The following is an 18,375-nucleotide window of genomic DNA, read 5'->3' on the forward strand; positions in this document are numbered from 1 at the left end:
TGGCAGTTTCTTGCTCAACTCAATTATTTTGTCTTCAGTCTTTAGTAATGACTCACATTCATTGTTTTGCAAGCACCACATCTATTGTCTCTATTGGAAAGTCATATTATTGACAAATGAGTGGTAAATAGATTTCTTCCTGAGGAACTCAAGCCCATTCATGGTCCTTTTTCTGAGTTTGTGTGCCCTCAGTGGGGGTATATACACTCACCAAACACCTTATTAGGAACATTGTACTAAGACTGGGTCGGCCTCCCTTTGCTCTCAAAACAGCCTCAATTCTTCGTGGCATAAATACCATTGATTGGTATTAAGGGGCCCAAAGTGTGCCAAGAAAACATTACCCACACCATTACACCACCTCCAGAAGGTGTACAGGTGTTCCGAATAAAGTGCTCGGTGAATGTACATATGAGAAATAACTTGTAGAAAGCCACTGATGAAGGACTTATTTTTATTTGATATTAGCCGGCCTGTGTGGCCTTTTCTGTAGCCGTAGGGCTAAATTCAGTGATTCTACGTTGCTAGCTTGCTCCGCCTACAGGAAGTCATAATTAAAAAACAAGGGGATCAAGGTTCGGGGGAGTGGTCATGTGACGTCTTCCTCAGCTGAAGGAACGCCGAACTGCGCGAATGAGAGGGACCAAATGTTTCTTTAAAGGTAACAAATCTAAACAAGAAGCCGAATTTACACACTTTAAACTGCATACGTTAATTCTGTAAACAAGCTTCGGCTGTATTTTAGTAGAATCAATTTGCCCCTTTACACTTTCTTGAATGTTTATATTACGGTATGGTACAGTGTGCCAGATAAGTAACATATGGTGTCAAGAGTGCAATGTTATCGTGCCAAGTAAATGATCGATTATTCTTTTGGAAGGTGACCTGCATTTCTCACTGGCATGTTAAGAAGAGTAGCTGCAGATATAGTAAATTGTCAGAGAGGAAACTTTAGAAACACAGATTTTAATCAGGTAAGGTTATTTATTTGCCCTATACAATCGTAACTTCATCGCAGTTTCACCCTGGAAGAATGAGTGCGCTCCGGACACTCATACAACTGAATTATTTTATTTCAGTTTATCATCATGTCACGTCAACTTCATGCTCGCAGAATTGATGGCGTGGACAAAAATATATGGTAATAAATATATGGTATAACTCAAATTTGGGCTAAGATCTGTTGCTTTGACATAAATGCACATAGTGGTTGATCCATTGTTCTGTACATTTTCAGGGTTGAATTTACACAACTGGCTGCAGATTACAAGGCAGTGAACCTTGGACAAGGATTTCCCGATTTCTCCCCTCCCAACTACATCCAAGAGGCTTTCTGCAAAGCAGTGAGCGGAGAATGTCCAATGCATCAGTATACACGCGCTTTTGTAAGAGAAGAAAAGTCCCAAAGTTGTATTTAGCTGAATTAATTCATTCCCATGCAATAATACCTACATGTCTACGGGTTATTTGATATATGCACTTCTTCCTCAGGGCCATCCCCCTCTTGTGAAGATTCTAGCTAAATTCTTTGGTAGAGTTGTGGGACGGGAGGTGGATGTTTTTGAAGACATCCTGGTCACTGTCGGGGCCTACCAGGCTCTCTTCTGCACGTTTCAAGCACTGGTCGATGAAGGGGATGAGGTACCAATGACAATGTAGAGAACAACACTTGGCCAGAAGCACTCCTCCTCATCTAATGGCTCCTTACTGTCATCTGTCCCTCCGATCTTTTAGGTCATAATTATTGAGCCGTTTTTTGACTGCTATCAACCGATGGTGAAGATGGCAGGAGGAAAGGCTGTCTATGTCCCACTGAGGCCAGTGAGTAGCCTAGTTGCCTGTGCTTTTAATTGTCTTATGCCTTTGGTTTTTAGAGAGCAAGGTTAATGTATTGCTGATTCTGTGTTTGTTTGATCCCAGAGTGTGGAGGGGGGCAAGTCCTTTTCTAGTGGAGACTGGGTTCTATCCTCCGAAGAACTGGCCAGTAAATTCAACCCGCGCACAAAAGCCATTGTTATAAACACTCCCAACAATCCCTTAGGCAAGGTGAGACATATGTTTCATTATAGTGAGATAAAGCTGTTTAGATGTTATCCATGTTCACTGTGCATCACACCCTCGACCGCTCTCCCCTCTGTCACACAGGTGTTTAAGAGGGAAGAGCTCCAGGTGATTGCTGACCTGTGTATAAAGCATGACGTGGTGTGTGTTAGTGATGAGGTGTACGAGTGGCTGACCTACGATGGAGCCAAGCATGTGAAGATAGGTAAGATACAGTGGAATCAATGGAGAGACGCTGCACAGTTTCAACATCAGACATACACTGCAGTGGAGGTAGACATCCGAGGATGGGCTCATTGTAATGAATAGAATGGAAGAAAGAATGGTATCATGTATCAAACACTTCCATTCCATAATTCCATTTCCTGCATTACAATGAGGCCGTCCTCCGATGTCTACCTCCACCAGCCTCCCCTGATACGATAGTGATATGATAAAAAGCATGCATGGTTTTTCCTAAAATTCACAAGTCAGATTCTAAAAATAAGTGAATGACTTTCACTGACCTAAATCTAATGCTATCTGGATTTGATAAAGCAAGCCTTCCTGGGATGTGGGAGCGGACTATCACTATTGGAAGCGGTGGAAAGACCTTTAGTGCTACAGGATGGAAGGTAATCCACTGAGATAATACTGCAATGGAATATAGTTTTGAGACATTGTGCCATATGAATCCATATAGTGTGTATTGAATGAGTCCTCGTTGTGTTTCAGGTTGGCTGGGCTATCGGCTCTGGGCACATTGTGAAGCACCTGAAGACAGTCCATCAGAACTCAGTGTACCACTGTGCCACGGCTGCTCAGGTTCAAGAAGACTGTTTCATCATGCTTGTTAAAACACTTGTGTCTAGTTTTCATAGATTAATTGGTTGTATTTAATTGATTTTCGATTTGTGTTTGCTTGCTTATAATTTTAAATTGAGCCAGTGGCCCTTGATTAGTGGATGCCTATTCAGAGGTTTAATCCTTGACACACATTTGAAAGATAACATTCTCCAGCTCATGTTTTTTTTGGTGGGGGGGGGGGTAACTCCTTGCATCCTTCAGGAGGCGATGGCCGAGGGTTTCCAGAGAGAGTATGAGCATTTTGGGACTCCTGAAAGCTACTTCCTTCAACTCCCTGAGAGGCTGCATCACAAGCGGAAGAAACTGGCCTCGTGTCTGGAGAGTGTTGGTCTGCACCCTATCATGCCTGAGGGGGGCTATTTCATGATCGCAGACATCTCCTCTGTTAGTGAGTATTTCAGTGTCCCATCACCGAGTGCTTCAGTGTTTCATCTGGCAGTTAGTGTAACATTGTTTCATCTCTGTCAGTGAGATGTTTCTTTAGGGGGTCTTAACTGTTATTGTTACTTAACTGTTAATGTTACAGCTCTCCCCTAAAGACTTTATCAAGGGTGTTTTTTTGTTTTGTTGCAGAGGCTGACTTGAATGATCCAAGCACTCAGGATGAACCCTACGACTCCAGATTTGTGAAGTGGCTGATTAAAGAGAAGGTAAATGAGTGAAGATGGGTTTAGGCTTTGTGAGGATTAAAGTTCAGTGACGATAAATCTGAATTATGATTACGATCAAGTCTTCAACAATTTGGCTTTTCCAACCAGCTGTGTATCCAAGATATAAGCCATCTAAGATAAGTGGTGATCATTATTTACATAATAATATGTTAAAGAATAGAATGCCAATATCGTGTCTGGTTATTTGTTTAATGCAGGGTTTAGCCACAATCCCTGTCTCAGCTTTCTACAGTCCTGAGCACCGCAAAGACTTTGAAAACTACATCCGGTTCTGCTTTGTCAAGGTAAACTTGAGCATACATGTATGATTGTTTAAGATATGGAGTTAGTTTACACAAAACACAATCATTTGGGGACGAATGCTACACTGTTTTTCTTCTACGTTGATGGGTGGATTTGTATGGACCCTCAGAGGGTTTGCAGCTCTGTTTCACCGACAAACCTGCTCACTTGTAGAACCCTCTCATTCAATAGGAGGACTCAACACTGAATGCTGCCGAAGACATTCTAAGAAAGTGGAGCAACTTGAAATGAAAGACCAGAAAACAGGAGGCATACAATCAGCCCTACCATGCCTGTATCCAGCCAGCCAGTCCTACCATGCCTGTATCCAGACAGTCCTACCATGCTTGTATCCAGACAGTCTCACCTTGCTTGTATCCAGACAGTCTCACCTTGCCTGTATCCAGCCAGACAGTCCTACCATGCCTGTATCCAGCCAGACAGTCCTACCGTGCTTGTATCCAGCCAGACAATCCTACCATGCCTGTATCCAGTCAGACAGTCCTACCATGCCTGTATCCAGCCAGACAATCCTACCATGCCTGTATCCAGTCAGACAGTCCTACCATGCCTGTATCCAGCCAGACAGTCCTACCATGCCTGTATCCAGCCAGACAGTCCTACCGTGCTTGTATCCAGCCAGACAGTCCTACCATGCCTGTATCCAGTCAGACAGTCCTACCATGCCTGTATCCAGCCAGACAGTCCCACCATGCCTGTATCCAGACAGTCCCACATTAACTCAGATCACAAGCCATTTTCGGCACTGTGTGTGGATTTCCCACCTCTATGTTGTTTTGTAGGAAAAGACCTCCACAGAGCCAGGTACAGGGGAGGCCTTCCTCAGTAAACATACAGTCATGGCCAAAAATATTGGCACCCCTGGACTTCTTTCAGATAATGCACCAGTTCTCCCAGAAAATTGTTTCAATTCCAAATGCTTGGGTATTCACATGTTTATTTATTTTGTTTGCATTAAAACAACACAAAAAAAGTAGAGAAAAAAAAGCCAAATCTGATATAATTTCACACGGAACTCCAAAAATGAACTGGACAAAATTATTGGCACCTTTTCAAAATTGTAAGAAATAATTGGATTTCAAGCATGTGATGCTCCTTTAATTTGTATTTAAACTCACCTGTGGCAAGTAACAGGTCCTGGCAATATAGAAATCACACTTGCAAACAGGAGAAAAGTTGACTCAACCTTTGTGTTGTGTGTCTGTGTGTACCACACTGAGCATGGAGAAAAGAAAGAAGAGCAAAGAATTGTCCAAGGATTTGAGAACCAAAATTGGGGGAAAGCATGGACAATCTCAATCCATCTCCAGAGATCTTACTGTTCCTGTGTCCACTGTGCGCAAAGTCATGAAGAAGTTCACAGCCCATAGCACTGTAGCTAACCTCTCTGGACGTGGACGGAAGAGAAAAATGTATGAAAGATTGCAACAAAGGATTGTTTGAATGGATGATAAAGAATCTCGATCAACTTCCAAACAAATTCAAGCTGACCTGCAGATACAGGGTACAACAGTGTCAGCTCGCACTATCCGTCGCCATCTGAATGAAATGGGACGCTATGGTAAGAGACCCAGAAGGACCCCACTGCTGACACAGAGAAGCCAGACTGGAGTTTGCTAAACACTTACCTGAGGAAGCCAAAATCCTTCTGGGAGAACGTCCTGTAGACAGATGAGACCAAAATAGAGCTTTTTGGTAAAGCACATCATTGTACCGTTTACAGAAAACTAAATGAGGCCTTCAAAGAAAAGAACACGGTCCCTACGGTGAAACATGGTAGAGGTTCACAGATGTTTTGGGGTTGCTTTGCTGCTTCTGGCACCAGATGCCTTGACCGTGTGCATGGCATCATGAAATCTGAAGACTACCGAAGAATTTTGGAGTGCAATGTAGGGCCCAGTGTCAGAAAGCTGGGTCTCCGTCAGAGGTCATGCATCTTCCAGCAGGACAATGACCCAAAGCATACTTCAAAAACCACCCAGAAATGGTTTAGGACAAAGCACTGGAGAGTTCTGAAGTGGTCAGCAATGAGTCCAGATCTAAATCCCATAGAAAACCTGTGGAGGGATCTTAAAACAGCAGTTGGGAGAAGGCACCCTTCAAAACTGAGAGACCTGGAGCAGTTGGCAAAAGAAAATTCCATGAGAGAGGTGTAAGAAACTCATTCATCGTTACAGGAAGCAATTGATGTCAGTTATTTTTTCCAAAGGGTGTGCTACCAAATATTAAGTTGAGGGTGTCAATAATTTTGTTCAGTCCATTTTTGGAGTTCTATGTGGAATGATATCAGATTTGGCTTTTTTTCTCTGCTTTTTTTGTGTTGTTCTAATGCAAACAAAATAAATAAACATGTCAATACCAAAGCATTTGGAACTGCAACAATTTTCTGGGAGAAGTGGTGCATTTATCTGAAAGAAGTGCAGGGGTGCCAATATTTTTGGCCATGACTATAGCTGCAGTATCTTAGATATGCCTTCCATGCCACACTTAAGTGCTTACACACTCCAGACTGGCTCTGTTTTGATTGATTGATTGACTGTTTTTGTTCAAATACGTCCACATACATAATCTTAGCAGGTTGTTTGATTGTTTAATATAATATTTATTTTATATGTATATTATAAAGTATTTCTATAGATCAGCACTATGTTACTTAAAATGACAGTAATACACATTTTGTAAATTAAAATGATCACATTTTTAGGAGCTAGCAATGTGTCTATCAATGTAATTGTCTGTTGGTTTTTGTTGGTTTTGCTGGTAGCTGGTTGTCTCTACCTACTGAGAGAATTGAGATTTGCACAATTAGACTTGTCTGCTGTTATCCTTATTAAACAAAAGACTGTAAGCAGCATTGAATGAGTCGTGTTTAATTAGTGTCCCTTTTTGGGGCATGTGAGGAGAAGTCACAAGAAACCCTCCATGCCCTCCATAAGAATTGGAAAGAGGAAACAAAATGATATAATGTCTTATTATATAAAGTCTTCGACCCACTAGACACTGGGTATATTCTCTGGTGATGCTGCCATGCCTGTACTGCAGCCATCTTCAGTCAGCTGTTCTGTCTATACCCTTCTAACATACCATCTATCTATGGTCTATCTTTCCAACCTAACATCTATCTAATCTACCTGGCCATCATCCTTTCACCGGTCACTACTGCTTCACTCAGTATAACCCATACTGATTAACCTCTTAATTGTTTATATACCTCCCCTCTCTCATCTACCCATTGATCCATCCAATCAACCAACCCAGCCAACCTATCTCACTTCCCAGAACTGAAATAGGGGGACTATGTATAAAAAGGGTTATAATTTCTAAATGTTGAATCAATCTGAAAAAAAACATTGAATTAACCTCATAGTAATTGTGATTTCAAATCATGACAAATGCTTACTTCTGGAGGGCACTGTATGTATTGTTCCCTAAAACAACAACATCATCATCCTTGTACAAATGCCATGTGATGTGATAGTCACGTAATACTGTAGAATGTGTGGATAGTCTTGAGCATTAATAATAGGATCCCGAGTTGCAGATATGTGACTTTTATTTTGAAAATCCATTAAATGAACCGGAAGTATATCATCAAGATTGTTTTCACGTTTTGCATGGAAAGATGTCGGAAAGCATTGCTTTGAAGAAACCTAAAGTTGACCCTTCTCAGGTATTTATAACGGAAAAAGTTTAACTCTCCATTGTCATTCATTGGATGACAGTTTGTGCTCGGTATATTATGCTGAAATTGAATCTGTTACGTTTTTCTAAAGACCATTATTTGACACCTCCGCGTTGCATAGCTATCAGTGGTTAATAACAGTTGCATTATTTTCACAGGGCGAGGAGAAAGTAGACTGGAAGAAATGGAAAGCGGAGCGTGAGTATCAGCTACAAATTTGTGTGATCGTTTTGTTTGTTGTTATGGCTGTTGCTTATTTATCTCGCTGTCTCTGATCGGTAATACTGACAGGTGGTAGCCATGTGCACAGCTCACCTGTCAACTGGTCTTGTCGACCGCAACAAGTTTCTCCTCGCATTACGGCCTCTCATTGATTTGTTTCTGATTGACGCAGGTAAAGAGAATAAGAAGCGAATCAAAGAAGCCAAGCTCATTCAACAACTTGATAAGCAGAAGCAGGACGAGGAGGAGGAGAGGGAGGCGACACTGCAACAGAGCCAGAGGAGGAACAGAGGTAATTTCACTGCACGCGGGTGCACTGCCTATCCCACTGTGGTCTTAATGCATTACGGTAAAGTAATGGATGGTTTTATGTTTCTAGGAAGGCCATACACGGTGAGCGTTGCCCTACCTGGGTCTGTCATGGACAACGCTCAGTCAACTGAACTTCGTACATATCTTGCTGGACAGATAGCCAGAGCCTGTGCTGTGTTTTGTGTTGATGAGATCGTTGTATTTGACGAATATGGGGAGGATACAAAGTAAGACATATATACGTTTCTGTGCATTTTATGTTCCTGTTGGTAGAAAGGAGTTTGCTACTGTTTCAGGTTTAGACATTTGCCATAAAACATCATTTTGTTGTGTTTGTCTCCTAGGAGTGTGGAGGGAGAATTCAATGGTGTTGGGAAGAAGGGTCAAGCTTGCATTCAGCTGGCTAGAATTCTCCAGTATTTGGAGTGTCCACAGTAAGTAGTGCTGATCTAGAAGATGAGACGACCATGTGAAATGTACCGTCTTTGAAAAGGGTTGTGATCGTCTTCCTTATGTTTATTCACAAGGTATCTGCGCAAATGGTTTTTCCCTAAGCATCAAGATCTTCAATACGCAGGTGAGTAGCCCTGCAGCATTTCTGCTATTCTGCATTTTGAAATTAACAAAGGTTTCAGTATTCTGCTTGGCATTCTCACTCCCAACACATGTTGATATTGCCCAGGCTTGCTTAACCCTTTGGACGGCCCTCACCATATGAGGATAGATGAAGAGTCAGAGTATCGAGAAGGAGTAGTTCTTGACCGGCCCAGCAAACCAGGAAAAGGATCTTATGTCAATTGCGGAATGAGGAAGGTGAGCATGTGCTTTTGTATACCCCATATGTGCTCAAATATCAATCACAAAGAACAACCGCATGGAAGGTTAGACAGAGAGAAAGCTTTGGGTCACACTAATATATGTTTTCGCCTATAGGAGGTGCAGATAGATAAGCAGCTTCAGTCTGGACTCCGAGTCACTGTCCACCTTAACAAGAACCAGAAAAAAGGTATGTCCACTGTGCCACCACTCCTACTTTTCATAAGATTAATTTCCACTAATGTGCTATTTCTAGGCAAGATAGTGCATAGCAGTGCCAACGATTTCAAACAGAGAGGCTCAACAAGCAATCACTTCCTGTAATGCTGATGTCATAGGCTAAGACAATTCAATTTCAGAGGTCAAAAAGAATTCTTCCAAACTAGTCATTTACAGGAAGTAATCGCTTGTTGAGCCTCCTTGGGACTAACACGCATTAGCTCTCTCAGAAAATAGAGTGGTAGTGGATATTTGGCTATGAATGTGTTAGTCTGTGAAGCTTAGGTTATTGACCATAAAACCATGGAAGCACTCTCTGTAATTTGATGGTGTGTTTGTGTTTCCACAGACAGTAGATTTAACAAAGGGGTGGTGGTGGCCCCTCATCTGCCAAGGACTGCTGGAGGTCATTACTGGGGCTACAGTGTCCGCTTGGCATCTGGTCTCAGTAAGTACATTACAAACCAACACATCTGGAGCCATTTTTACAAGATAAGTCTTTATAGCTACATTTTCTGTGTTTGATTGCAGGCAGTGTGTTTACCGAGTGTCCATACAAAGAGGGCTATGATGTGACTATTGGCACATCAGAAAAAGGCAGCAACATTGATCAAACTTCTCTCCCTCCCTTCAAGTAAGTTCAGTGCATGTAATGCTTAACATAAGCAGCATTGTAGAAGCACTGCCCTGTTGACACATTGTACATACAGTATGATTACTCTAGCCTTCCATTGTCTAAATCTGTTCCATTACCTGCTCTGTCTCCTCTCTCTTGCTCTCAGGCACTTGCTGGTAGTGTTTGGAGGTCTGCAGGGATTGGAATCCAGTGTGGATGCTGATCAGAACTTGGAGGTGACTGACCCTAGTGTCCTGTTTGACCTGTACCTCAACACCTGCCCTAACCAGGGTAGCAGGACCATACGCACAGAGGTGAGAGGGGGGCACAGGTAGATTAATAATAATATATGCCATTTAGATGACGATTTTATCCAAATCGACTTACATTGCAGTGAGTGCATACATTTTTCACTATATATGGTCCCAGCGGGAATCGAACCCACAACCTAAGCGTTGTTGCCACAGAGGACTAGATTAGAGCAGAGAAAACAGTGTGGCCATTACATGTATCATTTATCTGTCATCTGTCTTTTCTCTGACCCTTTCGGGTGTCTTTCACAGGAGGCTATCTTGATCTCCATGTCGGGGCTGAGACAGAAAATCACAGACGCCTTTTCAGATGTGTCCAATGGCTCATAATGAAGTGTTCAGCAGTCAACCCCTTACAGAGAGAAACAAAAGGACTAAGTCACACCTTTGGGAAACAATGTGGAAGTGGTCCAGAAGCTGAGGATTCATATTTATGTGCTGGGATGTCAAATTGCTAGGAGCATTCCATACTGTCTGCATTTCATTAAAGGATAGAAGACCAGTACTTTTTTTTTTTATCAGGTCAGTGGGCATTCCTCTTTTGGTCCACTATTACTCTGTCTTCGCTGGCTTTTCCTTATGTTTCTACCATCCCAGTTTGTTGAATTATGTACATTAAAAACACATTTCTTTGCATTGTTTTTCAAATGTACTGCATGTAATTTGCTCTCTTTACACACATTACAGAACATCCATGAAGAACAACAAGTTGCAACACAATGATAACAATAAATTACATAATACATTCTTTTGCATCATCCAAACTCAAGAGCTGCATGCCTCAGGATGTCACAGAGGTAAAAGTTAAAATATGATGAGGCAACATTTCTGTGTCCATGTCGTAATCTGACAGAAAACAAGGGAACAAACTTTGCATGGAATACAGCACAGTGGTGGGAAGGCCTGGCTCAGAGAGAGGCAAAGGGGAACTGCAGTTTTACATTGCCTGAACAACACACCTCTTCAGCTTTACCTCCTACATTCAATAGGCATCATGTAGTTCCACTGGGTTGGCATGTTGCTGGTACCTACGTATAGGTAAACTGTAAGTTTAGAAGAAGTCTCTATATACCTAAGAGGTATTAGATATGAATTCCTTGATATCTAATCAAACATCTTGGCTAATACAATTCCCCTCAGTACGGGAAGTTTGAATTATCTTATGATGCTTTTAAGGAAATTTTTTAACAAAAACATTATAAACATGTAAAAATACATTTTTAAATAACTTTTTTTTCTATTTACAAAAACATTGTAAATTGTGCTCTGCAGTCCTTTTCTGAATACAATGAATACTTCCGTAAAAAAAATTAAATCCCGTAAAAATGAACTTTTCTTTGTTTTGATAGCTTTGCTAAATAAAACATTAAAACTATCTGTTAACGTAGTCACAAACCTCCAAGCTCACAGGTTCTTAATACAGGGTATTAACCCCAACAAAATGGGCTATCATTCAGAAAGCAGGAACATACAGAAAGGTCATGTGATACCCTCTATATGTGAGAGGATGAATAAAGAATATTCAATTCAACGCGTCATATTCAGTCCAAGGTCCTTGATCAGACTTGTGGATGTGAATCTTCTTGCCAAACTGTGGGTTGTGTGCCATGTCTTCTCACCATGTCGGGTGGGTGAAGGTGATTTTATACTGCTTTGCCCAGCGTGCAAACACCTGCTTCTCAGTGATGAAGCGGTGGTGATTGCCCCTCCGGCCCCTCTCATGCTGTAGGTAGGTCACACACTCGTCTGGGCCCCTTGGCTTATAGTAGTGGTAGGGCATCTTTTTGGGCAGAGATTTTCGCCTGGGAGAGGATGGGTACAAAATTAACTAAATTGATAACATAGGCTACTCAAAGACAAACAAGGCAATTTTAAATAGGAATGAATCAATAATATGAGAGCTACTGTTTTCATCTTGTAGTTATTTGTATAGATGCTAAACTAATCATTGCTCATTCACTGCTAATGTATTATTATACACATCAATGTAATGACTTAATAAGTGTTTCATTCTCTGCTGAAGTGTATTCTCATTCTTTGGTGTGTTGATCACTGTTCATGTATCACACTCACCCACAGTGACTAGGTGGCACCATCCCATACACCTTGATGTTGTCACACATCTCTATGGCCATTACCATAGTGAACCAGCCAGTGCTCAACCAGGACTGAGACTTCTGTCTGTGAAAGTAAATGATAGTACTTGATAGAAGTGTTTTCTGTTAATAGAGACTAGACAAAATGGCTCCTGCAGCTAGTTGGACAAAGCATTAAGTGCTTTAAATGAATAATCATGACTATAAATAATAACAATAATAATCATCATCATCATCATCATCATCATCATAACCCTAACCCTATCCACCTTCCTCCCTGTTACATACCTGTCTCGTCCTGTCTCCCTTTGAAACAGGCTGTCAAACTTGCGCATCTTGTTGGGTGCGATGGTGAAGCTGGACAGGTTACTGTAGGTCATGCTGACTTTCTGGATCAGACGGTATAGTGTGCCTTTGGCGTCTTTCCCAATCTTGGTGGGCGGTCCCCAAAATATGACCACAGGGTTGGAAGTGTGGTTCAGGAACTCCGCAGGCCGTCGGACCACCCTGATCACGCTGGAGTGGGCCACCACCCGGAGAGTGGTCCGCTTCCCCACATCAGCCTGAAACCCAGTGGTGGGAGCATCGTTCATACGAATCACACACTCCATGTGGTCGATTTCTTCACCTGCTCCACTGCCTAGTAGGTGGCTGGAGCTTGTCACCAGGGCACAGTGATGGCAGTGCATGGTCATACTCTGGAGAGGAAATGCAATAACACATACAGTACATTACACATTATACAATACTTATACAAATGTATTGTTGTACGTCGCTTTGGATAAAGGCCATAAATGTAAATGTAAAGTACAGTGTTTGTGAGCACACAGCAGCTTCTCCCCGGGGCCAGTGTAGTCATTGACTTGGTTTTGGGATAAAGTATTCCTGAAATGAATTAGTGCATGCAAGGCATGCATGTGAGCTTTGCATTAATAAGCATTTAGGTTTCTAGGCTCATGCAATATCGGAGACCAGATTTCACCTTTGACATTTACAGCAAATCACATGACTTAAGTGTGAGCATGGTTAAAATTACACATTGGCTTTAGGGGTGGCCTAAAAATAGTGGCCTGATGTTATGTTGGGGTCCAGCAACTTGGTAATTCTGTCCTTAAATGTGAGTTACCTTGTTTCCATAGACAGCCACATAACCGTCTTTCCCAGCCCATTTCTTCAGATCAGTAGTCTTGATGGCATTGTGGGGTGTGGAGACCCTGAAGGGACTGGAGATTATGTCGTTCCCACTGTTGGAGCTATAGAGGATGAGGAGGGTCATCAGGAGGAAGATGGCCCCAAAGATCACCATCCTCTGGCTCTGCTGCCCTTGCTGGCAAGGGTATGAAAACCATGCAAATAAAATACATCATTATCAATGTATGTTTGCAGTCTTTCAGTAAAATATAACTGTTCAATAACCTCCACCAATTGGCTGATGATTGTAAATGTTATGTCGGCCTATGTGATGCCCAAGTCTTACCTTCCCAACCAGCCTGAGCCCCATGCTTCTTGGTCAAGTTGAGCTACATCACATTTCCTGTGATTGTATGTCATCGTACCTGGATAGAGAAACCAGTCATGATTATGACACAACAGGCATTAGTCAAATCTAATCTCTGGTGAAAATCATGACATAATGAAAAAGCATGTTGTGGAAACTGAAAACTGTATTGGATCGCATACACAGTAAATGTTACCTAAATGTAATCTTCCCGTGGTCTATTGACTGACTCGCACCGATCGTGGGCGGCATTTTTCTTAATGCACATAATTGCATTATAAGGCAATACTGTATTTATTTACTGTTTTACTATTATTCTAGCAATTCCACTTATGAAATGTGAAAAATATAATGACAATAATATGATCCTGGCGCAGGCCTCCGTACCCGTTGTCCGATGTCTCGCCGCACATCAGACCAATAATCATGTTGACACTCTATTTCAAACCTAATGTTGGACAATGGCTGTCATTATTTTGTAACAGAATACTTAGGACTACATAGCTGAGAGCCCTTGCTTACCAATTCAGTGCTTTGTCCGTTTGTGATCCGTGCATCATTGACGTTTGCTCCGTCAGCTCGCCTCCCATCTTCCTGCACCACCGAGGAGACTCGCGAATTGCGTCATATATTTACTAGCTGCAGTGCAAATGCCAGAGACGGATCCGGATCCTGGCTTGTCAGCAGTCGGCTCCGCCCTTTTATCTTTGGTTCCAGAACTGCACGTCTGTACCCTCGGTTCCTCATTAGCGGGATTTCCAACCTGTATTATAAGGGATTGGTTCAAATCACGCTCCCGGGTGTATACAGCAACAAAGTTAGGAGTAACTGAGCAGCAGATAAATCAATTAGTATATGGTAGTTCAGTAGTTTTGGTGATGGGAGATTTATGGGTACTGGTGGTGTACTGCGCCGCGCACGTGCGCCGACGAGCATTCGTGCATGACCAGTTTCTATTGAAGACTCGAGCGAGAACAGGCGCTCGCTGACGCTCGTAGACGCACGCGGCGTGATTCAATAGAATGGTATGGAAGCTTTAAATAATTGTGCAACGCTCGCGGCCAGTGGAGTTTCCGTGATTGTCCTTCTCAACATCCAGACAAGACACATTCTATTTGAAAGATAGGAGTACTTTATTTTAACATTTTTTTGAAAACATGTTTTTGTGAAAACATCACAATACTGTAAAAACGGTTTATTTTTAATCCACCACAATATAGTCTACAATAAAAGTAATTTCAAACGGCAGTATTGAGAATTTCATATTTCCCATGGTTGAAATGGAGCTCCAAAGATTACACTACCAACTATTCACATACACACGATTCTGACATTATGTACGGCAGAAAAGGAATGTATTATGTACGGCAGCTATGCATCATGAAAGTAATTTTAATTATTTACATTCAACAATACTAGTTTACAATACCTCAAAAATCTCAAACAACAACAAAAAAGCTTACAAGGAAAAGGCACAAACCAGGAGTGACTTTGGGATAAGTCTCTCTCATTACATCTAAGCTATTCCACCATGTCATGGCATCTTTATAGCATAGCATATGCAATAAACACTAAGTTGGGCATTGCAAGTATTTGACAGCTAATTGTCAATGCTAGGAGTTTATCCATGTCATTAGAGTAACAGTCACGCTGAGCAAATCTCTGTCTGAGCTGATCTGCTTGGTACCAATACGAATGCCACAGACACCAAAGGGGGCCGACCTGAGCCGTACTGTGCTGGCTTGGCTATTTTCTATTCACATTGTCTTCTCGAGCACAGTAACAGCAACTATGGTGGATGCAATGCCAGCACAGCTCAGCTCAGCTAATGTCAGTTCTGTAATGTAAATAGGGTACATGTACCATGGGTGTTCAACAAGTTTGAATGACAATCTATTCATCTTTGTTGAAACATTTTGAACATTTTCAGATTTCAAATATTGTAAACACAAGCTTTCGGCTGTGAGCAACACAGTTTCAGTGGATGGGTATTAAGATACAGTAGTGTGCAGGATGAAACACATTAGGTTGCTGAATATCCATAGTCAGTGCTTCATACAGCAAAATTACATAACACAACAACCTCAGCATTGTCAAAACAGAGCACATAAATCAATACATTTATAATTGAAACATCATCGTGTTTGTCCAAAAGTTCAAATTTGATTTGGCATTATTGGAACTTCCAACAGCTGTTTCGTTTGAATAGTGGCTGAATGACTGTACTTCAGCAAGAAAGATCAAGAGTTACACATACATGCAAACACTAGCATATCAACAGAATATTCCTTGAAAATCCCAAACATTCATGCAATTGAAATTCATTACATGTCACTTTATCATGTCCTCCTTTGTTTAAATATACTCAGTAGTAGTATTTTGAAAAATAGGATCATTGGGGTCAACCTGTACAGAATAGCACCACAGTAAAATTGTCAGTGAAAGGTGAACATAATTCTTAAATAGAAGTCAAAAGTCAATAGCAGCGTCACCAGGGACCACCGAGGACATTCATGGCTCACTCTTCTTCTCCTGCTTTCTCCAAGACGGGTGTTTGAACTCCACTCTATGGAGTGAAGCCCACCTGGCATAGATGACTTTCTCAGTGATGAAGCGATGGCCACCCTGACGTGCACGCTCGTGCACCCGGTACATCCGACACTCATCCATCCGGCTCCGCTCGTAATAGTGGTATGGCACAACACTGTGATTGGCACGGCTGCAGAGAGGGAATTAAGGGGATGTGGATAATGCGCCTCTTACTAAATTTAAAGATTTACATTTAAAGATGGTAATACTGAAATTTAACATCAAGCAAAACCCCCACTTGTTGAATTGCATAAGACTCATCAAATGTCTCACCTGCAGTAGTTATCATCAATCATCCCATAGACATGAATACTGTCACACATGTCCATGGCAAGAATCATTGTGAAGAAGCCAGTGCTAAGAAAAGCCCCAGACTTTTTTCTGAAAGAGAGACAACAGGCGCTAGCTGTCATTAAGCTGGATTTTCTAAAAATATCCCTGAAAATGACACATTCCCTTTCGTTTTATTTGTGAAAATAGAAAACATATTCAGAATCGAAACCATTGCCATCCAACCCCCGAGTCAAACGCTTGATCTAGAGTGCTTAGAGAGGACATACTGTACCTGTTTTTCCCTGTCTCATTCTGGAAAACGCTGTCACAGTACTGGATCTTCTTTCGGGTCACAATGTAGATTTTGACCTTCGGGTACTTGCTGGCTATCTTCAGAAGGATGTTAAAAATGCGTCCCTTCCCATCCTGCCTCATGTTTCTGTCAGGACCCCAGAATACATATGTGGTGTCTGATGAACCACTAAAGTAGTAGGTCTCGTTTTTTAGTAGATGGGGTACACTTGTGTGGGACACAACACGCAGACTGGTCCTGCTCCCTACGTCCCTCTCGTATCCCCACGTGGGGGCGTTGTTCATGCGGATTACACATCCCGTCCTGTCAATCTCTTCTCCAAGTCCAGCCCCCAGCATTTGACCTGAGCTGGACACCAAGGCACACAGGCTGCAGTGCATATTGAGGACCTGGAGACAGAACAGGGAATGAGAGCATCTAGGTGCTTAGATAAATCAAGTGGGCAACATAAGGTACAGCCGCAAATGTAACAAAAGCAACTGACAGCACCTAAGCCTGAGGACAAAACTACATATTTATAAAAAAAAAAAAATATATATATATATATATATATATATACATATATATATATATGTATAAGCTCACCTGATCCATCTTGTCAGGACTGATCCTGATGTACCCTCGGAGACCAATGTTGACCATAGGGGAGGGCCCATCTGATTTGGTCACGTGACCATACCATAACAACATTGACAGAGCTATGATAAGCAGACAAATCCAGTGAATCCTCTGTGGGATGAGAGGAACAGGATAAATAAAAGCAGTGTGCACATTTAGCTGTACTGACAGAATTAAGGAACAAACTAGTTGTTATTTACCAGAGACTTCATATCCCTTTGAGCCCCCTAGTCCCGACCCAAACGGTGCTCATCTTCACTATGAATAAGATGAGTGGGGCGTGTCTCACCTGTTGAATTAAACCACCAACCCTAAGGACCTAGTAAGAGTGACTACTGTTGTTTGACGTTAATTATGCGTACATGGCTAGACAACAACTGGCTAAAACCAGATGAGATTATGCTGCTAACTCTCTGGCTCATTATCGTAAACAAATAAATAACACTCACAAAGATCAAATCATTTAACAAACAAGTTTAACAAACGTAGCTGGACTGGCCATGTATCTAATGTGAATATGGAATATATCACTAATTAGCAAGCTAAACCAGAGAGTGTAAACACCTACTTCATATTTCCTTTTTATGATTATGGTGCTACGCAAAATATGCTCCGTCAGTGAACACACAACTAGCTAAAGATAGTACCCAAGGAAGCGAGTGGAAATCAAATAAAATGCAGATAGAAGAGATGTGTGTTTTGAGGAAATATCACAATTCTCGAAAACTTATACTTATTATATACCCTTATACTTCTTTCTGTGCAGAGGTTACATAAAACAATCATTAACTTGTTTATAGCAGAGCCGCAGACTACCGTACCGGTATGTAAACATTCTGGTTAAATGGTAAAAATCCATGCTGTTCAAGATCCTTCATCTTCATCTTCATCTTCTTCATCATCATCATCATCATCATCGTTTGGACTTT

The 18,375-nt window shown here is 41.7% G+C and overlaps 3 protein-coding genes across 3 annotated transcripts; 1 reads left to right on the forward strand and 2 right to left on the reverse strand.

The window, feature by feature from the left end:
- The first annotated feature begins 599 nt into the window (after positions 1–599).
- kyat1 (kynurenine aminotransferase 1) lies at positions 600–10,531 on the forward strand. The gene is made up of 27 exons (XM_083670005.1): positions 600–661; positions 881–974; positions 1,080–1,141; positions 1,238–1,385; positions 1,492–1,641; positions 1,735–1,821; positions 1,921–2,046; positions 2,146–2,266; positions 2,599–2,675; positions 2,776–2,865; positions 3,109–3,295; positions 3,481–3,557; positions 3,776–3,862; positions 4,053–4,109; positions 4,664–4,685; positions 7,466–7,551; positions 7,722–7,761; positions 7,958–8,077; positions 8,165–8,324; positions 8,442–8,531; positions 8,625–8,674; positions 8,780–8,910; positions 9,031–9,103; positions 9,482–9,580; positions 9,664–9,766; positions 9,915–10,062; positions 10,312–10,531. Exons 2-27 carry the CDS (start codon positions 903–905, stop codon positions 10,387–10,389), a joined length of 2,541 nt encoding a protein of 846 aa, XP_083526131.1. The 5' UTR covers positions 600–661; positions 881–902; the 3' UTR covers positions 10,390–10,531.
- st6galnac6 (ST6 (alpha-N-acetyl-neuraminyl-2,3-beta-galactosyl-1,3)-N-acetylgalactosaminide alpha-2,6-sialyltransferase 6) lies at positions 10,526–14,265 on the reverse strand. The gene is made up of 6 exons (XM_083669853.1): positions 14,176–14,265; positions 13,633–13,711; positions 13,282–13,482; positions 12,444–12,853; positions 12,133–12,240; positions 10,526–11,861 (listed from the first exon to the last, which is right to left on the reverse strand). Exons 2-6 carry the CDS (start codon positions 13,654–13,656, stop codon positions 11,675–11,677), a joined length of 930 nt encoding a protein of 309 aa, XP_083525979.1. The 5' UTR covers positions 13,657–13,711; positions 14,176–14,265; the 3' UTR covers positions 10,526–11,674.
- Positions 14,266–14,777: 512 nt separating this feature from the next.
- Positions 14,778–18,014, reverse strand: st6galnac4 (ST6 (alpha-N-acetyl-neuraminyl-2,3-beta-galactosyl-1,3)-N-acetylgalactosaminide alpha-2,6-sialyltransferase 4). The gene is made up of 5 exons (XM_083670698.1): positions 17,647–18,014; positions 17,414–17,557; positions 16,808–17,217; positions 16,516–16,623; positions 14,778–16,372 (listed from the first exon to the last, which is right to left on the reverse strand). The coding sequence occupies exons 1-5, from the start codon at positions 17,656–17,658 to the stop codon at positions 16,165–16,167; spliced, it is 882 nt and encodes a 293-aa protein (XP_083526824.1). The 5' UTR covers positions 17,659–18,014; the 3' UTR covers positions 14,778–16,164.
- Between the last annotated feature and the right edge of the window lie 361 nt (positions 18,015–18,375).

This window comes from Argentina silus (assembly GCF_951799395.1).
Source record: "Argentina silus genome assembly, chromosome: 5".
Taxonomy (NCBI): domain Eukaryota; kingdom Metazoa; phylum Chordata; class Actinopteri; order Argentiniformes; family Argentinidae; genus Argentina; species Argentina silus.